General features: G+C 40.7%; 1 protein-coding gene across 3 annotated transcripts in view; it reads right to left on the bottom strand.

The window, feature by feature from the left end:
• Positions 1-22663, bottom strand: part of KIAA1549L (KIAA1549 like) — a 268405-nt gene that overhangs the window by 114938 nt on the left and 130804 nt on the right. For 2 of the 3 annotated variants that reach the window (XM_081063642.1, XM_081063641.1), the window contains exons 2-4: positions 3722-4066; positions 1472-2944; positions 486-1100 (exon numbers count right to left, since the gene is read on the bottom strand). In XM_081063642.1, coding sequence (XP_080919768.1) covers positions 486-1100; positions 1472-2944; positions 3722-4066 — 2433 coding nt within the window. The remainder of the gene's footprint in view (positions 1-485; positions 1101-1471; positions 2945-3721; positions 4067-22663) is intronic. The other variant, XM_081063643.1, reaches the window with a different exon arrangement.

The raw sequence follows: 22663 nt of genomic DNA on the forward strand, positions 1-22663 counted from the left end.
ATTATTCTTTGTTATCAACCATCCTGTGCACCTCTATCTCACTAGAGGCCAGTAGCACCCTCCCTACCCTCTAAGTTGTGGCCAAAATGTCCTCTGGGCGAGGAGGAAGTAAAATTGCCCCTGGTTGAGAACCACTGATCTGAAAGAATGCTAAGAATTCTGTTGAAAATGAGAAAGAAAACCTCATAGACACAGACAATAATTTAGTGGTTACCAGAGGGTAAGGGGGTGGGGGGTGGGTGATGAGGGTGAGGGGGATCAAATACATGGTGATGGAAGGAGAACTCACTCTGGGTGGTGAACACACAGTGGGATTTATAGATGATGTAATACAGAATTGTACACCTGAAATCTATGTAAATTTACTAACAATTGTCACCCCAATACATTTAATTAATAAATAAAAATAAAAATAATTCTGTTGAGTCTCTGAGGCCATTATGTACTTGCTGCTTTCCAGTAAAATCAGGAGAGTGGAATCTTACCCGTCTTCACCAGGAGCTTACTGGATATCTGACACTCCAGGTTGGACGCCATTTTGCCAGTCGTGGCCATAGGTGTCGACGCAGCGGGAAGAGCAGTATCTGAGTGTTCTGCTGGCAGAGGTGGCCAGCGGGTGGCCCTTACTGGTGCGGTCATGGACGTCAAGGCTGCTGTGATTGTCAGCGGGCGTGTGGTGGCCGTCCTGGGCATGTCCAGGCTGGTGGGGTTTGGGAAGTTCGTGAGCATGGCTTGTGGTTTCCTGGGGAGGTGTGTTGTGGACAACAGGCCAGAGGCGGTGCCCACGTTCCCTTGCCTGGCTGTGTGAGTGCTCATGGTGTGTGCTGATCTTGCAAACATGTAGGTTGGTGTGATTGAGAAGGCCGGATGGACTGCCCCTGGTGTGGCCTTTGGGCCAGATGCTCCGTAGTCTGTGACATTTTTAGCTACAGCAGTGGTCAGACTGCTCTTAACGAACCCTGAGGCCACGGCCAAAGGGCTGCTGCTGGTACCTTTAGCAACCAGGGCTGCAGACAGCGCTGGTGGATTTGATTTCCTCAGAAACAACGTAGCTGCGGCTGCTACTGTCGGTTCTGCCTTGAGCGACACTGAGGAATCCCCTGTAAAAAAAAACAAAGTTTGTCATTGGCCTGCAGTGCACACGTCACTTGTTGTGGTGATGAATGGATGTGACTTACGGGTTTGTGGGGGTGAAAAGTCTCTGTACTCTGAAATTTAGGCAAAACAGCTTAGGCTCATAAAGTCAATTAACCACAATGAGAATGCCTCTTAGAGCAAAGCTATGGTTGGTAATAAGAACACTTAAATGCGGAATACTTTGCAAAAAATCAAGTCAGCAGAGAATCAAGGACATGACTATGTGGCGCTGCTAACTGATTCATCAGCCTGAGAGGGTGTGTCTGCTCCTTCTGAGCAAAGCTGGATATCTGTGCTGAGCTCGAAGACGCTTTAGCCACGGAAGCAGTCATACCTGTTTTCTGGGTGCCAGGAAGCAAACTACCTGCATTAGTGGCTGCACCTGTCCATTTCTTGGGGCGCTGAGAAGCCAGCAGCACTTTGGAAGGGGGCCTGAATAAGGCACTGGTTGACAGAGGAGATTCAGCAGTAGAGTGATGTCTCAGGATACTCTGGAACGGTGCGGAAGCATTTAGTACAGGAGACGGATAGATGTTACTGGAAATTGGGAAACTTGTATCCGTTCCATCTGAAAGCATTTCCTGTGAGCCAGCTGTGGAAGGCAGACTTGTAGAGGTTAGCAAGAGAGAACGTATTGGATGGGCAGGTAGCTGTAGATGGGGATGAGACAAGACATGTTGACTTGCGGATGGGTAATCTTCAACCTCAGCTGCTTGGAAGCCTCCGGAATGGTTGTTATTACTTGTGGACAAGACATCTGTGTGGTTTCCAACCACAGTAACATCTGACTGTTGGACTGGCTGGTTTGTGCTTGTATCAAGCACTGGCTCCTGAATGCTAACACCTTCTGCAGTTGCTAAATGCCCAGCAGTGTCTTTGAAATCCTGAGGTTTTATGGTACGAACAGCTGAAGTTAAACCACTGGGAGCAGTAGATGAAGCTGAATGAGTTTCCCAACTTGTGGACCTAATTGTGTGCCCATTTAGATCGTAATTTGTTTGCTGCAGCAAGCCAGATAGCGTTGGTTCTGTGGAAAGAGATCCAGTTTCTGCTGAAAGAGAACTCCAGAAGACATCTGTGACTGCTGGCTTTTTCATGTTTCCCATTGTTGAGAAATCATAGACCTCAGAATAGGAGGGAAATGCTGTCACCTGTTTGGAAGATGAAACTGGCAACTCAGAATGGTCTGTTGCAGCTGTGTAAGTCTCTGGCTTGCTGTTGGAAAAGCTGGGAGATGGGGAAACAGTCTGGGAGGCTAGTATGAAGGGGATGGAACGTGGAGGTAACTCTGAAGGAAGGTTTGTTCCTGGTTTTGTAATGACAGTAGATGAACTGCGATCAGTGCTAAAATCGGAGGTGAATCCATTTACAGTGTGAAGACTTGGAATCTCCTTACTTGGAAGGGTCTGGAGAGTAACTGTCGAATTTGCCTTTTTGTTTTTCTTTAAAACAGCTATTACACTACCTTCTTTCTGCAGGGGAAATGTCCAAGTCGTGGAGAGAAAATTAGGAAATTGGCTTGACAGGAGGAAGTCTGTAGCTGCTGTAGGAGGAGGTCCGTCATAGCCCTCTTTCTGAGGAGTTGGCGTTTTGGGTTCGGCGGATGGCGAGGCATGATTCTGTGCCAGCTGGAAGAAAGTGGCCGTGGAGGGAAAGACTGGTGCTGCGCCATTCGATGGTGATGCAGGAATCGTCCCAGAAAGGATGGCTTGTCCTCGGTTGGCTGTGGTGAGAGGCAGAGGAGAAGGCACCAAAGAGGAGGGTGTGTGTTCTGCTGAAAGGGCAGGCCCTTCGGAATTCTCTGGAGCTGCTGACAAATGAGGTGGGTTAGCAGACTCATTTGCAGTAGCAGGGGCTAGCTTTCTGCTGGTCATTTCCACTGCCACTGACTCTGCAGTCTGGAACAGTGAAGGCACAGCCTCATGGTTCGCTGCTGCACTCTTCAAAGCCGGCCAAGACACCCCACTGTGCACTCTTTCAGCCACCTCAGCTTCGACTGGCTGGGTGGATGCAGGACTTGAAGCCACTTGCGACCTTGACCCTGAGGGAGTTCTACCTGGAAGCCGAAGACTTCCAGGTGCTAGGGTACGGGGAGACAGATGGGCCAATTCTGCCATGGAACTCAAAAACTCAGGAGTGGGGGAGTCTGCTGAGCGAGGACCCTTGGTGGGGGAGAGCTCCAAATATTGCTTTGTTGAGGATCCAAAAAAACTTAGGCGAAGGATGCCTATTAAATCCTGGGCATTTTTGGGTGGAGTGTGGTTCATTTCATTAGCAAATGGGTTTGGGGGTTTAGCTACTCTCTGACTTGAAGAGGAATCAGTTGGAGCTGTTTGAGGGAATAAAGGCACTTTGGTGGGTCGCTCAGCTGGCTTAAAAAAGATGATGGAACGAGATGAGTCAGGAGTCAATGAAGAGGATGGTGGAGATTGTGGGAGAAGTGGGAGGATATCTGACCTCAGGGAATGCTGTTTTGAAATGGAAGGAGTCCCTACCCGTACTGACTGAGATGGGAGGACAGCACTCAAGGACGTCACTGATGGGACAGTGGACAATGGGAGGAGCATGCTGGTGTGAGGCAAACCTGTCACGGCAGCTGCTTCTTTTCCCCTTTGAGGTCTTGGTTGGACCAGGGACTCAGTGGAATCCTTGGAAGGCTCAAGGGAGGTGCTATATCCACTTCCTTGGTAAGGGGAAGAAGAGAAGTCCCCGTGAGCCCTAGCTCTGCGGTGTGTCTTGGGAAGAGGTGTTCGGGCAAACTGGAGCACGCTTGTGTTGTCAGGGGATGGTCCCAGCACATTCTTGATTCTGTCCACTGCTGAGGAAGACTGGACTTCTGAGAAAGGCCATGTTGGTGAGATCGGTAACAACTTCCCATGAGGAAATGCTTCTGGGGTTGGAGTGACAGTTATCTGTAGATTGTTTGTTCCTGCGAAATGAAATATCGAGCAGTCAGACATCAGATCATCATGAGGTGCCTGCTGAGGTAGGTCCTGGAGAGAAGGGATGAGCAAGACAGGTACTGCTCAGATCTCATCACAAAGACTCATTAGACACATTAAAACCATGAATTAAGCAATGATAAATATGCAAATGAACAGCAAACCTACAGGGCAAGGTTGGTGAGAAGTAGTCTCTGTGAAGTGATGTTTAAGCAGATGCGGGACACACTTATGTATTTTAAATCTTTTTTTCTATACCATCTCCGAGAGTTGGACTATGAAACTCACAATACAAAAAAATCAAAGATGAACATGACTACCTGCCATGGCCAATGATACCGCAATAAATCTCATCCAAAAACCCCAAATGCAAAATGAAAGGACCGAGTACCCAAATGTAAGTCTTTTTTTTAGGACCCTGAAGCACGTCAAGCAGGATAACTGAGATGGCCTGTGATTAGAAAGATGGCACAAAGCAGACATCTTTATTTTGTTTGATTTCAAAGAATTCCTGACGCTATCATTCATGCCATGTCAAAAAGCAAAGGAGATGTCTCTCAGATTAGGTTATCTCTGAGAGAAAAACTATTCACGTCCAACCTAGGACCAGAGACACCTCTCACGAGGCCTGTGTCACTGCAGTCCCTGAGGACATCTGAGCGTGGTCAGCTCCGACATGAAGAGCTGTAGGCACAAGGGTAAAGCGACAGGACACAGAGGTGGCCTCCCCAGGAAAGGCGGCAAGGAAATCACTGATTGGAAAGCTAGAAATTTCACCGCTGGGAAGAGAAACAACATCCTGTTTGGTGATACTGTCCCTCTTTCCATGGCTCTATGGTGCTGAGGGTGCCGACGTCCCCAGAGGTGTTCAAGCACTGTTGCACATATTTTAAAATAAAAATAAAAAAGAAAAGATACTTCTACAACTCTCTACATTATTAGCCAAAAAAACCGTTAGAACTGTCTAACAGAAACAAACAAACAAGCCAAGCGCTGATGCCAGAAAATCTGGGTTTGCATGCGCCCTCCAGCCCCCTGGAGCTGTATGTGCGTCCTTGTTTGGGTCACTGTTGTACAAAGCTCAGTAACTACTCTGCTGGGCTGCTGTGAGGAGCAAATGAAGTCATGGAGGTGGAAGGAAGGGTTCTCCAAGCAGAAAAGCACTCAACAAATGTTAAAAAAAAGAGAAAAGAAAAAGCATTACACAAATGAGCTGTCATTACAGGCTCTCAGCTCCTGTTGTTTTGTTAATTTTTTTAACAAAAGAGGACACTGTGATCCAGAAAGGGGACACCATTTGCCAGAAGCCACATAACTGAGTAAGGACAGAAGCAGGTCCAGACACAAGGTTCCCAGTGCAGTGTTTTCTGTTTCTGCTGCTTCTCTCAAACCAGTGTCTGGGCTTCAGTCCACCCCCCCTTGTATTCCGCCAACAAAAAACCAAACAACGAAACCAGAAATCTTAAAATATTTGAGTTCTTAGAATATGCAATATTCTCTTCAGTCACAAAAGTTAAATAGTGATGGTTTTCTGAATTATTGTTTTCAGTTTCATTTTTTAAAACTTGGAAAAGTAAGGACAGAGGGTGTCTTTTACTCTGAATTAGTTATCACACAAAAAATTTCCTTTTTGATTTTATTTTTTTAAAAATTCCTCATTCTTGGGACTTACAGGTACCCAAGAAATTGGCCTTTAGTCATTTTTAAAACACATCAGGGTGTAAACCAATATACTTTAAAGTCAATGGACTTGTTCACTCCATTCTGAAAGTGAGAACCAGCCCCTTGTCCTGGGCAAGCCGTCCTCAAAGCCCCTCTCAGCTCCTTTGTCTTGGTATGGCCAGATCAAAATCACTAAAGCCCTTACCTGCAGGGTCCAATTCCCTCAGGCTTGTTATCCAAAACCACTTACACAGAAATAAGTGGCATATACAGCTATGGGACACCGATCTCTAACGCAGCATTTCATTAAAATGCATGCACTCCTTGGGAACTGCCTCATGGTTTGCAATAGAAATTGCATTTCTGTTACCACATGCAGCCTAAGGAAGTGTTCACTCTCGGTCACTTTACATGGAAGTATTGCAATTCTACAATTTCTAAAATTTCAGTGTTGCAGTTTTACATGGAAGGCTGATACTGCTTTCATCCCTCAATCCTTCCTGTTTATGTTGTTTCTCCCCTAGCTAGTGTCAGCGTCATACTTTTCATGCAGCCTTTTTGGTTCCGTATATGGGTGGCATTTATACTGGTGAATATAACACATCCATATACAGGCATACCTCAGAGGTTTTGCAAGTTCAGTTCTAGACCACCGCCATAACGCGAGTTATCACAAATAAAGCGAGTGGTAATCTTTTTGCTGGCGGAGGGACTTTCCTTCAGTTTGTAAAAAATGCAAAATCTGTGAAGCTCAATAAAGCCAAGTGCAACAAAATGAGGTATGCCTGTAATGTTTGCATTTTGATGTTTTCCAGTAACACTTTCAAACCCATTTTTATTATTTGCCTGAAATCTATATAGCGTTTCTTCTTTTGTAGTGTCATTGTAATAGTTTCAACCATAGGTTCAACTCATGCATTCAAGAGTCATACCCAATTAATCTTGTTTCAAGTAAGTAGCCTTGTAACTCAAAAAGGATGCTACAGACATAGTAGCTTTTGCTTTCAGCACAATATTTGACAAACTCACAAAAGTCTTGCAAACAGGAAGGAAGAATGGGTGTTGAATGGTGATGGGGATTGGGGTGGAGTTGCAACTGACTGAATGGCCACAGTCTAAGGAGGCTGATGGAAAGCTCCATGCTGAAGTGAAGGATGATTTCTAGGGAATTTGCCTCTACTGGACCTGGTTGTTTCTAGAATAGAATCCAGTGTGTCCCAAGGTATCCCTTAAGAAACGCAGTGTTCCATGATGCCTCGTGAAGAAAAGTTTCTACAAACAGTTTTGAGAAGTGTACATACTACACTCACACGGAATAGTCATTAGTGCTGTTCACCATGTATTTCTGGTTCTTCACCTTTGGAACACCATGGTAGGACTGCACTTCCTGGATACCTCTGTGGTCATTTGCTAATTCTATGAATATGCTTTCTTCCTTAGTTTTATGTACATCATTTTTTTGGCCAATGAGTTGTGACCAGGAGTGATGTGTGTCACTTGTAGGCTAGAACACTTAAAAGCTGCAGCAAGACTCCAGAACTTGCTTTCTCTGCAGGAAAAAAAAAAATCCCTAACAATATTATATCTCAATCAGCTATTACTGGAGAAGGAGGAAGTGAATGAAAAAGAGGAGGAGGAAGAGGAGGGAGAAATTAGCAATATTCCAAATGTTTGCTGGTCTACCAGCCTGGGCCTCTTAAGGAGTATGATAACTAAAGGCCCTCTGCTGTCAGAAAGATGTACAGACAGAATGAACAAGAAATAAGCTTTTGCTTAAGTCACTGCAGTTTGGTAGTTGCTTGTTACTGCAGCATAACCTGACTTACCCTAACCCATTCCGAAATTGTTACCAGAAGTGAATTTGGAATTTATGCGGGCATACCCCATTACATCAACATTCAACTAAAAGCCCGGAGAACTATCATAATCAGGAACATATAAGAGTGCCTGGAATGTAGTAAAAACTCAGTAAATCGATGTTGGATGGTTTAATTAAACCGGGTCCAATATTTCTTAAATATATTTGAACTCTGGAATATGTTTGGGATATTTCTCAAACATATTTGACCTCAGAACTTAGTGACTTTAAAAAACATGACGTAGATAAAGCTAAAGAAGAAAGCATATTCATAGAATTTAGCAAATGACAGTGAATTCAAAGAAAAACTGATATGAGAAATTTCAGAGAAACACACTTCAAAGACTTATCATCTAACTGAAATTATTATTAAAGGCAGATATAAATTAGGATTAAATATAAAGGCTTGCCCTTAGTCCAAATATTGTCTAGACAGAAACTGGATGGGAGTATCCCTTTAAGAATAGCTTATGTTGGGAGAAGATTTTTGCAAACAGCGCCTCCGATATGGGGCTAATATCCAAAATATACAAGGAAGTCATACAACTCAACAACAATAACAAAAAAAACAACCCAACTGAAAAATGGGCAGAGGACCTGAAGAGACATTTCTTCAAAGAGGACATACGAATGACAAATAGACATATGAAAAAATGCTCAACATCACTAATCATCAGAGAAATGCAAATAAAAACCACAATAAGATATCGCATCACCCCCATTAGAATGGGTATCATCAACAAGACAAATAGTAACAAGTGTTGGAGAGGCTGTGGAGAAAAAGGAACCCTCATACACTGTAGGTGGGAATGCAGATTTGTGCAGCCGTTATGGAAGGCAGTGTGGAGGTTCCTGAAAAAATTACTAATAGAATTACCATATGACCCAGCAATCCCTCTCCTGGATATCTATCCCAAAATCTGAAAACATTTATACATAAAGACACGTGTGCTCCAATGTTCATTGCAGCTTTATTTACGGTGGCCAAGACATGGAAACAACCAAAATGTCCCTCGATAGATGAATGGATAAAGAAGTTGTGGTATATATACACAATGGAATACTATTCAGCAGTAAGAAAAAATGAAATAGGACCATTTGTGACAACATGGATGGACCTTGAGATTATAATGCTAAGCGAAATAAGTCAGATAGAAAAAGCAGAGAACCATATGATTTCACTGATATGTGGTATACAAACCAAAAAACAACAAAAGAACAAGACAAACAAATGAGAAACAAAAACTTATAGACACAGACAATACTTTAGTGGTTACCAGAGGGCAAGTGGGGAGGGGGGTGGTAGATGAGAGTAAAGGGAATCAAAAATGGTGATGGAAGGAGAACTGACTCTGGGTGGTAAACACACAATGGGATTTATAGATGATGTAACACAGAATTGTACACCTGAAATCTATGTAACTTTACTAACAATTGTCACCCCAATAAACTTTAATTTAAAAAAACAATCGCTTATGTTGCCTGTAGGCAGAGTTGACTGGAGCTCTTTACGAACTAGAATAGAAATGTAGGGTAACAAAGAAATAACAAATTCTTAGGCTGCATTAAAACTTTTTCACTTCTAAAATTAAAAAAAATATTCATACTTAGAAAATAATATCTATAATGTTTATATGTAAGGTATAAAGAATAAATAGTAAAAAAAAAATACATGGTCTATGGCTCCATGGAACTCAAAGACTTACGGGAGATGTCTTATGGGGACTTAAACATTCTCACAAATATAAAAATGATAAATGTTACAGCTGACAAATGCACAGATGTTAAGAGCATGCCATTGGAGGACGTGACCTGATCAGGGAGGTCAGAGAGTACATCACTGAGGAAGTGACTATCAATCAGAGATCCAAATAATCAGTAGAAGTTAACCAAGAAAAGAGAGTATGGAAAAACATTCCATGTAGAGGGATACACATATGCAAAGGCCCTGTGGCAGGAAGAAGCATAAACAATACAAGAAACTGAAAGAAGGTAACCATAGCTAGATCGGGTAGAACATTAGTAGTCATGGCATGAGATAAGGCTGGAGAGGTAGGTGATTGAGGTGTCATAGGTTTTATTTGAAGGGATGGAGGATGGAGATGAGGGGGGATGATTTGTGTTTTAGAACAATCATCCTGGCTATGTAATGAAGAACAGACTGGAAAGGGGCAAGAGTGAATGACAGGAGACCAGTAAGGAAACACCAGCAGTGATCCAGGCATGTGATGACAGGAAAGTTGTAAAGAGTATAGTCATGGGTGGGAGACCAAAACAGATAATCCTTTATGGTCTCTTTCAATTCTCAGAGTTCAGGATAATGTAGTCCTTTAAAATATTTGTGTTTGTATATGTGATAGTTTTTTTGTTTTTGTTTTTGTTTTTTACTACAAATTCTCCTATATGCCTCCCATTGAGAGGTGGGGTCTGTGTCCCCTCCCCTGAATCTGGGTGGGCAGGAGATTGTTCAACCAATTGGAGCATGAAAGAAATGCCATGTGACTTCTGAGGCTACCATCATAAAAGGCCAGATAGCTTTCTCTTGGTCTCTTGGAACACTCGCTCTCTATATGCTCTCTCTCTGTCCCTCCTGGAACCCAGCCACCATTCTGTGAGCAGTCCAAGCCACATGGAGAAGCCATGTGTAAGTACTCCAGTCAATAGTTTCAGCTAAGCCAACCTTCCCAGTCCTCCGAGCCCAGGCAAAGACATGTGAATGAAGAAGCCTCCAGATAATTCTAGCCCCCAACCATTGAAATCACCCTGGCTGTTTGAGCCCTTCCTACTGAGCTCCCAGGCATCATGAAGCAGAGACAAGCCATACCCACTGTGCTAGGTCTGAATTCCTGAAACAGAATGGTTTCAGGAATTCCTGAAACAATGGTTGTTATTTGACAACACTAAGCGAGGGTTGGTTTGTTGCATAGCAATAATAACACAAACCGTACTGGGTGGTATCCCTCACCTGTAAGAAGAGAGTCTGTCATTTTAATTAGATTCTCAAAAGGATTCAGAAGCCAAAATCAGAAAAGAACTCTTCATTTCAATGAAAATGACTTCTGATTTATAAAAAAAAATATTTAGAATTATGTCTATGCTAATAAACTATATTTGTATTAAAGTTACGTTCTGGAAGGGATAAGAGAGAACAGAAATTTTGAGAGGGAAAATAAGAGGTAAATGGTATGTATTAAGAAGGGGAGGGCAGGATCGGTGGCTCAGGCTGTTGCAGCTCAACTAAGATTGAACACGCCACCTTGAGCTGAGCTGCCGCTGAGCTCCCAGTTGGCTCAGTTGGTTGGAGCACGTCCTCTCTACCACAAGGTTGCCGGTTCGACTCCCACAAGGGATGGTGGGCTGTGCCCCCTGCCACTAACAATGGCAACTGGACCTGGAGCTGAGCTGGGCCCTCCACAACCAAGATTAAAAGGATAACAACTTGACTTGGAAAAAGTCCTGGAAATACACACTCCTGTTCTCCTTCCCCAATAAAATCTTAAAAAAAAAAAAAGAAGGGAAAAGTAAGTTAGGAGAAGTAGGCCATAACCAAACTGCAGAGAGTTTAAAACACATTCAAACGAAGGCAGTGAAATAGAAGTTTAATACAGGTGGTGTGTTGGACACACTCTAATACAGTCCCCTGATCCCTATCTCTTAGTGGTCATGCATTTGTGTGTCCCCTGTCCTCTAGAATGAGTAGAACCTGTGCCTTGCTTTTAATCAATAGAATATGGCAAAGGTGATGGGATGTCACTCTTGTGATTACATTATCTTAAATAAGACCCTATCTTGCTAGCAGACTCACTCTCCTTGATGACCTGATGAATTAAGAGGCCATATTGGGAAAGCCCATGTGGCAAAAAAAAAATTATGTGGGTGGCCTCTAGAACTGCAGCAATCTCTAGCAACTATGAATGGCCTCTTGGAACAGAAGGTGGCCTCCAGTTGACAGTCAGCAAGAAGCCAAGGCCTTCAAGCTGGAAGCCACAAGGAAATAAATTCTGCAAACAACTTGAATGAACTCGGAAGTGGACTTCTTCCCCAGCAACACCTTCAGATGATAACACAGCCCAGTTAACACCATAATTGTCACTTTATGAGACCTTGCACAGAGGACCCAGATAAGCTGTGCCCAAACTCTTGACCCACGGAAACAGGGAGATAATAAATGAACATTTTTTAAGCCACAAAGTTTGTGGTAATTTGTTACACAGCAATAGATAACTAATACAGGTAGGAAGTAAGAGGCTGCAGAAGGGTGTGTGGTGAAACAGGTGTGTAGGAGGAGAGATGGAGCAAGAGGTATCATGGCTGCCAAATAGCATGAAGGACGACAAGAAGTTGTAATCAAGATAATGAAAAAAAAGCCCAAGTGAACATGTTTGTTTGGAATATCACAGAGAACAAACTGAGAAATGAAAATTCTATCATGGTACCTGGGACTCAGAGGAAGTTATCTGAAGATAACACAGGGCTTTGCAAGAGTAGAAACAAAGCCACAGCACCAATGAGCAGCCGGCACATTGGAATGTTGCTGTGAAACAGGTGATACTCTTTTATTTAAACCCCAATTTTCATGGGGAAAAAAAGCCACATCATTCTCGTCAAATTACTGAATTCTTGTTTTTCTCAATGAATTCCCACTGATTCTCCAATCTCTCCCCCACCAAATACCTCCCATAACTTTCTTCTACTTAGAATAACATGGATTATTCTTTGCTGAAAATAGGGTAATGGTCTTCAAAAAATGCAAAGGTACGTCCCATACACCAGAGAAGAAGGTGCGAAAGAGTGGTGTGTTCCTGCACAAGCCCCAGCCTCGCTACCCTTTCTGAAGGTTTACAAATATGAGCATTCCGGGGACAACCGAACAATTACCTTCTGTTCAGGCAGACCGTGTTTCCCACAAAGGGATTTGTAGTCTAAAGAATTTTAAAAGGAATTTTAAAAGGAAGTATCTTAAACTTTAAAAGGAAGATACTTAAAAAAAAAGTATCGTTATGGAGGCATTGGATGAAGAAAGATAGGGGAAGATGGATTTATGTAGAAAATGAGTGAAAGCAAGCAAGAAGACCCTCTTCTCTTCCTTGCTCAAGGAAATAAGAATAGGTAGTCACACAGATCCTACTCAGAGGCTCCTTCAGAACACCCGGATGCCATTCAGAACTCAGAAATGCCTGCAGACCAGGCATTGTCAACGCCACACATCTGTGGAACCACTTATAGTTTGCAGAATATTCCCGCCCTCATCTCACCTTGTTCCTCATAGTACCTATGAGGTAGAGGATACAGGTTATTATCCTCATTTTACAGGTGAGGAAACCAGGGCTCAGGGAGGTCAAGTGCTGACTTGGCCAAGGTCACACAGAGAGTTACCCTATAGTCGAGTATGTCTCAATGTCTCTGACTTCAGGTCCAAGGCTCTCTGCTCCACGTAGGAAGGGGTAGGTCTTTCTCTATGTCTAGGTGTGGGGTGGGCTCTGTCCTCCCAGAGGGACGCCAGGAGACTGGAGTCCACACAGTAGCTGCCTCTTTCTCATGAGTTTGACAATGTGTCTCTTTGGTGCTGCATAGGCAAACATTACTGAGCACAGCTCTAAATCACAGAGACCTGTCAGGCTTCGATTCCCAGAAGGTCAAAAGAGATGGATTAAGCACCATTGCTATGCTGAAGCATTCACCCCACACCCAACAGTTCTGAAGTCTGGCGCCTGGGACATTCTTGCCTAGGATGATTTCTCTTGGGGCTTTTTAAAACGAAATGTGCCAGTTAATAGAATCAAATTGCCATTCCTTGAAGCGACGCCAGCAAATAAAATATGCTGTTTACTGCTTCTACAGAAGCATTTTAACTTTTGCAGCTCTTTTGCAGCTGTTTTCTTTTTTTAAAAAAGTTTATCGCTTTCAAATCCTTTGTGAAACAGGTTTAAAAATAAAGTTGACTTTTCCTCCATTTTACACAATTTCACTGTCATTTTTTAAAACCTCAGTTTATGTGATCATTACAGAAAATTTAGAAAAGCTGGAAAAGCAGAAGAAAAAGAAACCCACACCTCCTTCAGCCCTCTCCTCATGCATGACCCACCACACTGAGAAAACCAGGACGCATACAATGGTGAATTACATGTCTAGACTTCATTCTTGGAAAGCTTTGGTTTGCATGCTTTACAGACCTGTGACTACACTGCACATCCAACTTTGTACTTGCTTTTTCTCTTTTAACATTACATTAAAGTATTTTCCATATTGGATAAGTCTGCCTGCCGCTAAGATGTAGTATGTATTATAATATTATTTGTTTAACCATCCCCCAACTGTTAAGATACAGGTTGTTTATAAATTTTAAGTATTATAAATAATGGCCTCATCTCCTTCCAATTTTGTCATCACAGCCCCTACTTGGCAGGTCAAACAGACATAATGACCTCCTCTTATGGACTAAGACACCACACACATAGAAGATCATCTGCTGTTCATTGAAGCATTATTTACGGTGGCCAAGAGAGTGAAACAACCAAAGTGTCCTTCGATAGATGATTGGATAAAGTAGATGTGGTACATATACACCATGGAATACTACTCAGCCATAAGAAAAGATGAAATAGTGCCATTTGCGACAACATGGATGAATCTTGAGATTATTACGCTAAGCGAAATAAGTCAGACAGAAAAAGTCAAGAACCATATGGCTTCACTCATATGTAGAATATAAAACTGAAAGCAACAAAGGAACAAGGCAAATAAACAAACAAAAAAAAACCTCATAGACACAGACAACAGTTTAGTGGTTACCAGAGGGTAAATGGGGAGGAGGGGTGGGAGAAGAGGGAAAAGGGCGTCAAATATATGGTGATGGAAGGAGAACTGACTCTTGGTGGTGAACACACAATGTGATATATAGATGATGTATTATAAAATTGTACATTGGAAACTTATGTGATTTTACTAACCATTGTCACCCCAATAAATTTAATTTAAAAAAAAGATCATCTCCATCAAGAGAAGTAAATCAATGGGCCTTGGAGTTTCTCTCCCCCTCCTTTGCCTTGGCACCCTACTGATGTTTCTGATGGGGTCATTTGTAACTGTAAAAACTTCATCACACAACATGACATAAACTCAACCATAGAAAAATACAATGAACCACCAATAACTGACTTTCATAGCTAGGTCAATCCTATTAGAAAACTTTCCAAATTTCCATATTAGTTTTTACTATTTCATTCTAATGGCCCTAAGGGAAGTTGAGGCCACTAAAATCCATTAGGCAAGAAATACTGGAGACAGTGTATTATTATCACTAGGCTTCACACCATGTTGAAAGGTTTAAATGTAAACCTCTTCTAAGTGACAGTTCCATAATTAAGATATCATTGTGCCTGTAACTAAAATAATATTGAATGTCAACTATAATTAAAAACGTGTGTGTGTGTGTGTGTGTGTGTGTGTGTGTATTCAATAATATTGGAGTAGCTATGTACGGTGTCAGAGGGGTAGTAGGCTTGTTGGGGTTATCATTTTGTGAGGGGTGTAAATGTCTAATAATTATGTTGTTTTGTACATCTGAAACTAATAAAAAAAAAAAGATATCGTTGTTCCCACAACTCTTTTTTTGCTCCATTAGAGTACTTTTCTCTTTTTGCTTAGTATGATAGTCAATTATTTCCCATATTGGCTCAACCATTTAACACTTATCCCACAAATACATATTGAATGTTTCATCTGATAGTTACCCCCTTACAAAGATTAGCAAACTGTAATCTTCACCAGGAAGACAGTCAAATGTCACTGTTTAGGGTGAAATCTTGGGTCAGAGAGGCTGGGTTCATAGTCTAAATGCCTGTTCCAGTTGTGTGAATTTAGGCAAGTGATGTGCCTCTCTGGGTCTGTTTCCTCCTTTCTAAGAGGAGGGTAGTAATAATCATTCTCTCCCAGGCTGTTCTGAGGCTTGAAGGCATTAATCCTTGTGGAGTATTTGGAACACATCCTGGTATGTGGTCAGAGGTCAATAAATGTTACTTATCATGCTTATCATCAAGGAGCACAAAATCTAATTAAGTAGTTTCAGAGTCATACCTTTTTTCTAAACTATGATTAAAATAAATTCTTATACTCCCACTTTTGTGGTTGATTTAGTCTATCTTCTTGGGAATAGTTCACATTTCTTGCAATGAATCCCTTTTCTCCAACTATAATTCTCCAGTGAGTACCTGGGTGATCCATCTGGCTTTCTTAGCACTAGTGAGACTCACTGAGCTTCTGCATTGGATCTCTGTCCTGAAGTCTGCTTATTTCTACAAGCAACCATGTGGTGCTGGGGATGACGTACTCAGCACAGCTGCAAAGGGAACCCTTTCCGATTCGGTTTCCTTACAAATCTAACTACAACTATAGCTGAGATACTGAGAGGAGAAAGCAGAAACAGAAGAAAAGTTTCTCATATATATAGTCTCATATTCCACGAAAATAATTTTGATAACAAAATTAACCAAGAAATGAAAAAATCTATATAGATGAGAAAAGTTTCTCATATATATAGTCTCATATTCCACAAAAATAATTTTGATAACAAAATTAATCAAGAAATGAGAAAAACTAAACAGACAAATTAACATATGAAAAAAGAGCTACTGTTGAAAAAGTGCCAGGACTAGGTATATTCAGCTGAGTTCTATCTAATTTTTTTAAAAAAGGTAATTCTAATGTTATGAAACTAATTCAGTCTTTTGAAATAGATGAAAATGTCCCCAATTCGTTTTATGAAACCAGTCCTGCTTTAATATCAAAATCCAATAAAGACATATTAAACAAATAAACAATGATTAAAATGTGTAAATGAATACAGGGCAGCCAAGCCAAAATGCATGTGGGGGAGAAAATTGCAATAAAAAACAGAAACTTATGTACACTCCAGGATCACATTTATACAGTTATATAACACTTCAGGATTTGTGTATAAATAATAAATTATTTAATGCATAAATTATTAAAAAATTAAAAAAATTATAAAATCTGTGTCAATACAAACACATATACAAGCACATGCACAAGACGTACATATACATAAAAAGAGAATGTAAGACTTTCCCTGCATTTCCCTGCATTTAAGGACCAAATAGTATAATTCTAGGCCAAACTCTGGACTCTTAATGTTTTCCTAAAGTTTATCATTTGCAACCTCAACCTTGCACCATCTACACTGTTGCTCATAATAGACAGAGACTTTCTCATTCGTTTTGTATCTCATAGGATATGTCATTAGCTTGGGAAAAAAAATCCTATATTAAGGACATCCAGACAACTTGACATTCTCTAAAACTGAAAACGAGCAAAGATAACCATGTTCCAATAAAAACTGGTCCCCTGCAATGATTTGAGGGGAAAATAAAGGTTCTGTATTCAAAATAGTTCAGGAAATCTCTTATGGGAGACTGACAGTGCAGACAGTATTCTAAAGGCCTTGAAAAGTCTTGTGGTAAACGAAAGTGCTGTTTAATCTAGAAAATCCCTCAACTAGTTGACTGTGGAATTTTTATTCTTTTTCTTTTTTCCATGATACCACCGAACATCCTGAGGAACCACGGCTCTGAAGAAAACCTTGAAGGAATTCTAGCTTAAATCATTGCAGAGTTTACAGTCATGGCCTTGGGCCGTTTCAGACTCAGAAAATCCCGAGAACAGATGGGTGGACTGAATCTATTACAAAATCAGAAAACATGTTCTTTGTCATTATATAACGGGCAAATTCTGCTCCTGTTTGCTTGTTTCACAGTGTATTTTATCAGACTTATTCGTGAACTCTTCCATTGATGCATATCACTGGAGATAGCAGAGGGGCGAGCACTAAATTTTGGAAAATTGTGCTGTAACTAACGTAAACGACCCTCGTTATTATACTGATTGGCTCTAATGCCATCTTGGAACATTAAGTTAATTTAGGTAAAACAATAATACCAATAACTTTATTGTACCCCCCACCTCCACCCCCCAACTGGAGACATGTACAAAAAATGCTCTCCTGGAAAAGACAGTGTGATGCTTCATGGAATTTGATATTCTTCTTATCATAAGATGCTAAAAACCTAAAAGTATCTATGTGGGGCCAAAGAAGCAGAACGTGCTGGCAATATTAATAACCAATATTATTCTTAACACTTAGTTCATATTCGTTGATGACTGATTTAGGCATAAGTTTTATTACAGAAGTCTAACTTCATGATCATGAATATCACCATTTCAGGATTTGTTAACTCAGATTCTTATAAAACGAAATTATCAACCAACTCTATTAGGACTGGTTAATGATTAAACTGATTGCCTCTGAGATAAAAAAGAAAATATTTATTCTCAGGAAATAATTTTCAAACCCTTTAGTAGCACCTGTACTCAAAAAGATAGCCATTATATTCCATAGCAAATAATGTTTATCTATAATTCGTCTTTAGTGTTTACATATGTGATCACACTAAGATCACATTTATTTTTAAAAATTCTATAATTTAGACATTTCTAACTGAGACTACATTTTTTCCTCATTTGGTATAAAATAATAAGATCTATCTATGTTAAGTTCCAATTTATTCCATCAAAAAAGTTCCATTTCTATCTCCCAATGCTTACCTGGGTAATAACCCAAATCATTAGACATGATTTTTCAGTATTGGCAATGGATTTTCCTTTCTCCTTCCAGTCTTTTTCAGGCCAATCTGTGATGAGCAACAGAGTTTTAAGATGTCTGGCCAGAACTAGGGGTGTCTATAGAGGGTTTCTATGCTGATACTCTCCCAACTTGTTCGCCTACCCAACACAGATTCCACTCGTCTCTAGGAGAAGCCCAGGACAAACTGCATACCATTTGGTGGCCATCAGAAAGGAGATGCCGTGTGTGTCTGCCTAACTGCCACCTACTTGCAAGACAAGAGTCCACAAAGTATCCTACCACAGACATGAAAGTTATTCTTTCTACATTCATTCAATAAATCTGCTGAGTACCTACTGTGTGCCAGACATCAGCACTTACTGAATGTTTCCTACAGTCCAGCATTTTTCTAAGTACTTACAAACAGGACAAATTTAATCCTCACAATGCTATCAAGAGGGTACTTGTGATGGTTAATTTTATGTGACAACTTAACTGGGTCATGGGGTACTCAGATTAAACATTATTTCTGGGCGTGTCTATGAGGTTGTTTCCAGTTGAGATGAGCATTTGAGCTGGTGACTCAGTAAAGTAGATTGCCCACCCCAATGAGGGTGGGCGTCATTCAATCCCCTGCAGGCCTGAATAGAACAAAATATCAGAGCAAGGGAGGATTCGGTCCCTTCCTCCCTGTTGGAGCTGGGACATTAGTCTTCTCCTGCCTATGGATTGCAATTTACACCACTGGTTCCCCTGATTCTCAGGTCTTTAGATTCAGACTAGAATTACATCAAGGGTTTTCCTGCATCCCTAGCTTGCCAAATGCAGATGGTAGAAATTCTCAGCCTCTATAATTATGTGAGCCAAATCCTCATAATAAATCTTGTTTTGTGTATGTGTACATACATACATATATATAATAAATCTCTTCATTTCTTAACCACATGTTCTTAACCACAACTGTATCCTGCCTCAATACAGAGCAGCACATGAGATGAAGTCCCTACCCCAAGGTGTTTAACATTCTTTAAGGAACTTGAAAAAGGTCCACCTCTTAAAGATGTCATTTTTAAAAATCAAATTGCTTAGCACAGTTTTCCAAATGGTAGTCCAAACTCCAATCCAAAGCAAAGTTTTCACCCAACAAGACAAAATGAGAAAAATTAACTGTGTGTGTGTTTTCTCACCAACTGCCTTTCTGGATCTAAAGGACAATCCTCAATTTTTAGTGTCAGAATGTTCTCTTTTCTGAAAAAAACAAAATGATAGCAGGTGTAGCTATTGTTTTGCTCAGGCCCTTACTTGACAAAATTAAAAGTTAGCACATATAAACTGGACTTCCAAAATTCTTCATTTTACTAGTCCATGCGCTGTCCAGAGTCTGAAAATTAACGACCGACTTTTTTTGAAGATGACCTGAAGTTTCCTTTCATAGGTAGGTACCACTGAGAAAGACATTTCACACCTGTTACCTTTGGAGGGGGGAGACAGGGAGGAAATGTGAGGAGGGCCTGACTTGGGAGCAGCAGCCTTCACAGAACATTCTGACACTAAGGTTGAAAGGGGCCAGTCTGAATTACTAAGGAAAATCCACAAATATGAAGACTTTTTAAGGGATGCAAAACTTTCCTTCTCTGATGGTCCTTTAAGAAAGAGCAGCTATTTTCAGGTCAAAAGTATATCGAGCTTGTGAATTTGCACATCTCTTGCTCCAATATCATTGTACAGCTTCTTGAAGTTAAAAAGATATACTACCATCCTCAAGACAAATAGCATACAATTCCATCTTCTGCTCTGAATTGCTAACACTATTATTTTCACAGTAAATAATTGTTAGAACCATTACTGGTGAAATAGTAGCATGTTATGTTGACTTCTTACAAATACCAAGAGAAATTCAATGTTTCTTGTGGCACCGTGGTTGGGTTGTTAATTACTTGTAACTGAGCCTGAAATCCTGGGTCTTTTCAAAAATAAAACTAATCAATGACAAATAGAGCATATAGGATATAGAAATCAACATTTTTATTATACAGACTTCATTGAAATCTATTTTCTCTCAAACTGGATTAAAATATTGACTAATTTAACCCTAAATCTATTTCAGGAAGGTGACTATTCGCTAAATTGCTTGCATGGTAGTGATATACATGTCTTTATTCAGAATTCTGCAATGTTCACTGGTTATTTTTCATGTTGACCTACATCAGATAGTTCCCATTTTCAAAACACCCAGTCTATTTAAAAGTGGATTCCCCAAGAAAAATGCTATACCTGTGGAAATAAGTAATTTTAATTAGTGCCAGAAGAACAATTGGGAAAAAAGGAAATTGAATAACAAAGGTAAAGATTATTTTACAGCTTTCATTGTCACTTCAGAGCGTTTTATTAGTGCTGAACAATGGACTTGACAATTGACTTTATAATAGCAAAGCAAGTAAAAAGCAAAAGAAAAACTTTATCCTGTGAATCAAAAAGTCAGAGAATGTCACAGCTCCTGGCCTTATAGCCACTATATATAGGGCCAAGTCAGAGCCAATTCTGCCTGAAAAGCAATTAACAGAACAGATTAACAGAGTCGTCTCCAATGTGTAGTCGACTCTGCTGTGATTTTATCTATCTCAATGAACTCAAAGATAAAGTTAATGTATGATAAAGATCATACTCGGGGAAAGTAGTAGACACCTCACCCATGGGCCTGGGGATCTGGGTTCCTTTCAGATGTGAAGCAGGTCATTTTGCCTGATTGCGCCCCATATGGCCCCCTCTGTTACATGAGAGGGTAAAATCAAGTCATCTGTAAGAGCCCATTAATTACATCATGATTTCAAACAAGAGATGGTTTTGTAAAGAGTTTTAAAACCTTAGACAGATTAATCTTGCCCAACAACAAAAATTTTTTTGCTACATCTTTTAAGTCTCTTTGAATCTCCAGATTCTATCCTCCATTGCTTTTGTTCCCTTACAGGGCATCTGATGAAGAACCTGGGCCTCTTAACCAGTAGAGTTCCCACAGTCTGGAATGGGCAGACGCATACTCATGGTACAATTCAGCATGTTCCTCTATCCGCAAAAGGACAGTTGGCTCCAGAAATGGACGTAGGTAAGTCCTCACTTCTATTAATTTAAAATATTTTTAAAAGAGAAGAAAATACCAACAACCAAAAAGCATTTAAATGCAGTCTGTATGAATTGTACCCCCTCTCTTCCTCATTCGCCTAGAGCACCACTTCTTTCCAAGAAAGAATAAAACGGAATGGTCAATTCTCTACCAATACTAAGGATTCTTTTAATTAGAAAGCCAGCTCTGGGCTCCTATGCATTAGAGACATAGGTTTTATCCCATATCTCATTTTACAAAAGTTTCCCTTCATCCTCTATTTGCCTTTCTAGACCTACAGCTCCCTACAGAGCCTGCCACCTGAAGGCAGCCATCAGCAACTATTCCAGGAGGCAGCCTTTCAGCAGAAATAATAGAAATATGCTGCCTTAGAAGTTTAAGCCCATCTCTCCCAGAGAAATGAACTTTAGAAGGTGACTTAAAAAACAGCATCACACAGGAAAGGCAGAAAGGGAGAGATGTCCTTAGCATCGTCATCGAGGAAACAATTCTGCCACCAGCCATTACAGCTGCATCAACTGCAAAAATGAGTGTTCCATAGTCAGAGCAGATGTCCCAAAGCTGTATCATTTGTAAATATAGATGAGAAATGTGAATTGGAGATGTGACCTCACTCAGTATCATATTTGAGGGTAACAACAATTAGAACATTGAATATAATTAGAGCTGAGAATGCAAGGATCTTTTTTCAGTCCAAATATAACTATAGAAAACATGTTTTCAAGAAGTAAAATAACTCTCACTGTTGCCTGCCACCACCAGTTGCAAAGTGAGCCAGTCTAATTCTGAAGCTGTCAGACAAACGTGGCAGATTCTACATCTTTGCTGAAAGAACTGTCAATTCTTCAGCCACAGGAGAAATGAAAGGCTGGATTGGAAGGACATCATAAAGTAAAAAGAGTTTTTGTAAAAGAATGAAAATTAGGAAGAAAAGGTCAGAGGAGGGCATTTATTTTTCCTTCAAAATTTCAGGGAATTAGGAATAATGCTTGACATATCCCATCCCACTAAGAAAGGTAAGAGGAAGAAAAGTTGGTGGACATTAGGGCCTTGATTTCTTGTTTATAAATAGCTAATTGATTGTATTTCAAAGGTGAGTCACCTCCAACTGATTGATACAGGCTGTCTGGAAACTGTGAAGGATTCTGACTACAGTCCTGAATCAGCAGGGAGGTGTGCTGGGATCAATTAGTAATGTCTGCTATGGACGCTATACTTCTAAAGTGGCAGCAGAAGTAGACAGATATTTAGCATTCCAGACAAGGTGATCTCGAAGGTTTCTCCCATCATCTAGTCTAGCTCCA

The sequence above is a fragment of the Rhinolophus hipposideros genome (genome assembly GCF_964194185.1).
Source record: "Rhinolophus hipposideros genome assembly, chromosome: 10".
NCBI lineage: Eukaryota > Metazoa > Chordata > Mammalia > Chiroptera > Rhinolophidae > Rhinolophus > Rhinolophus hipposideros.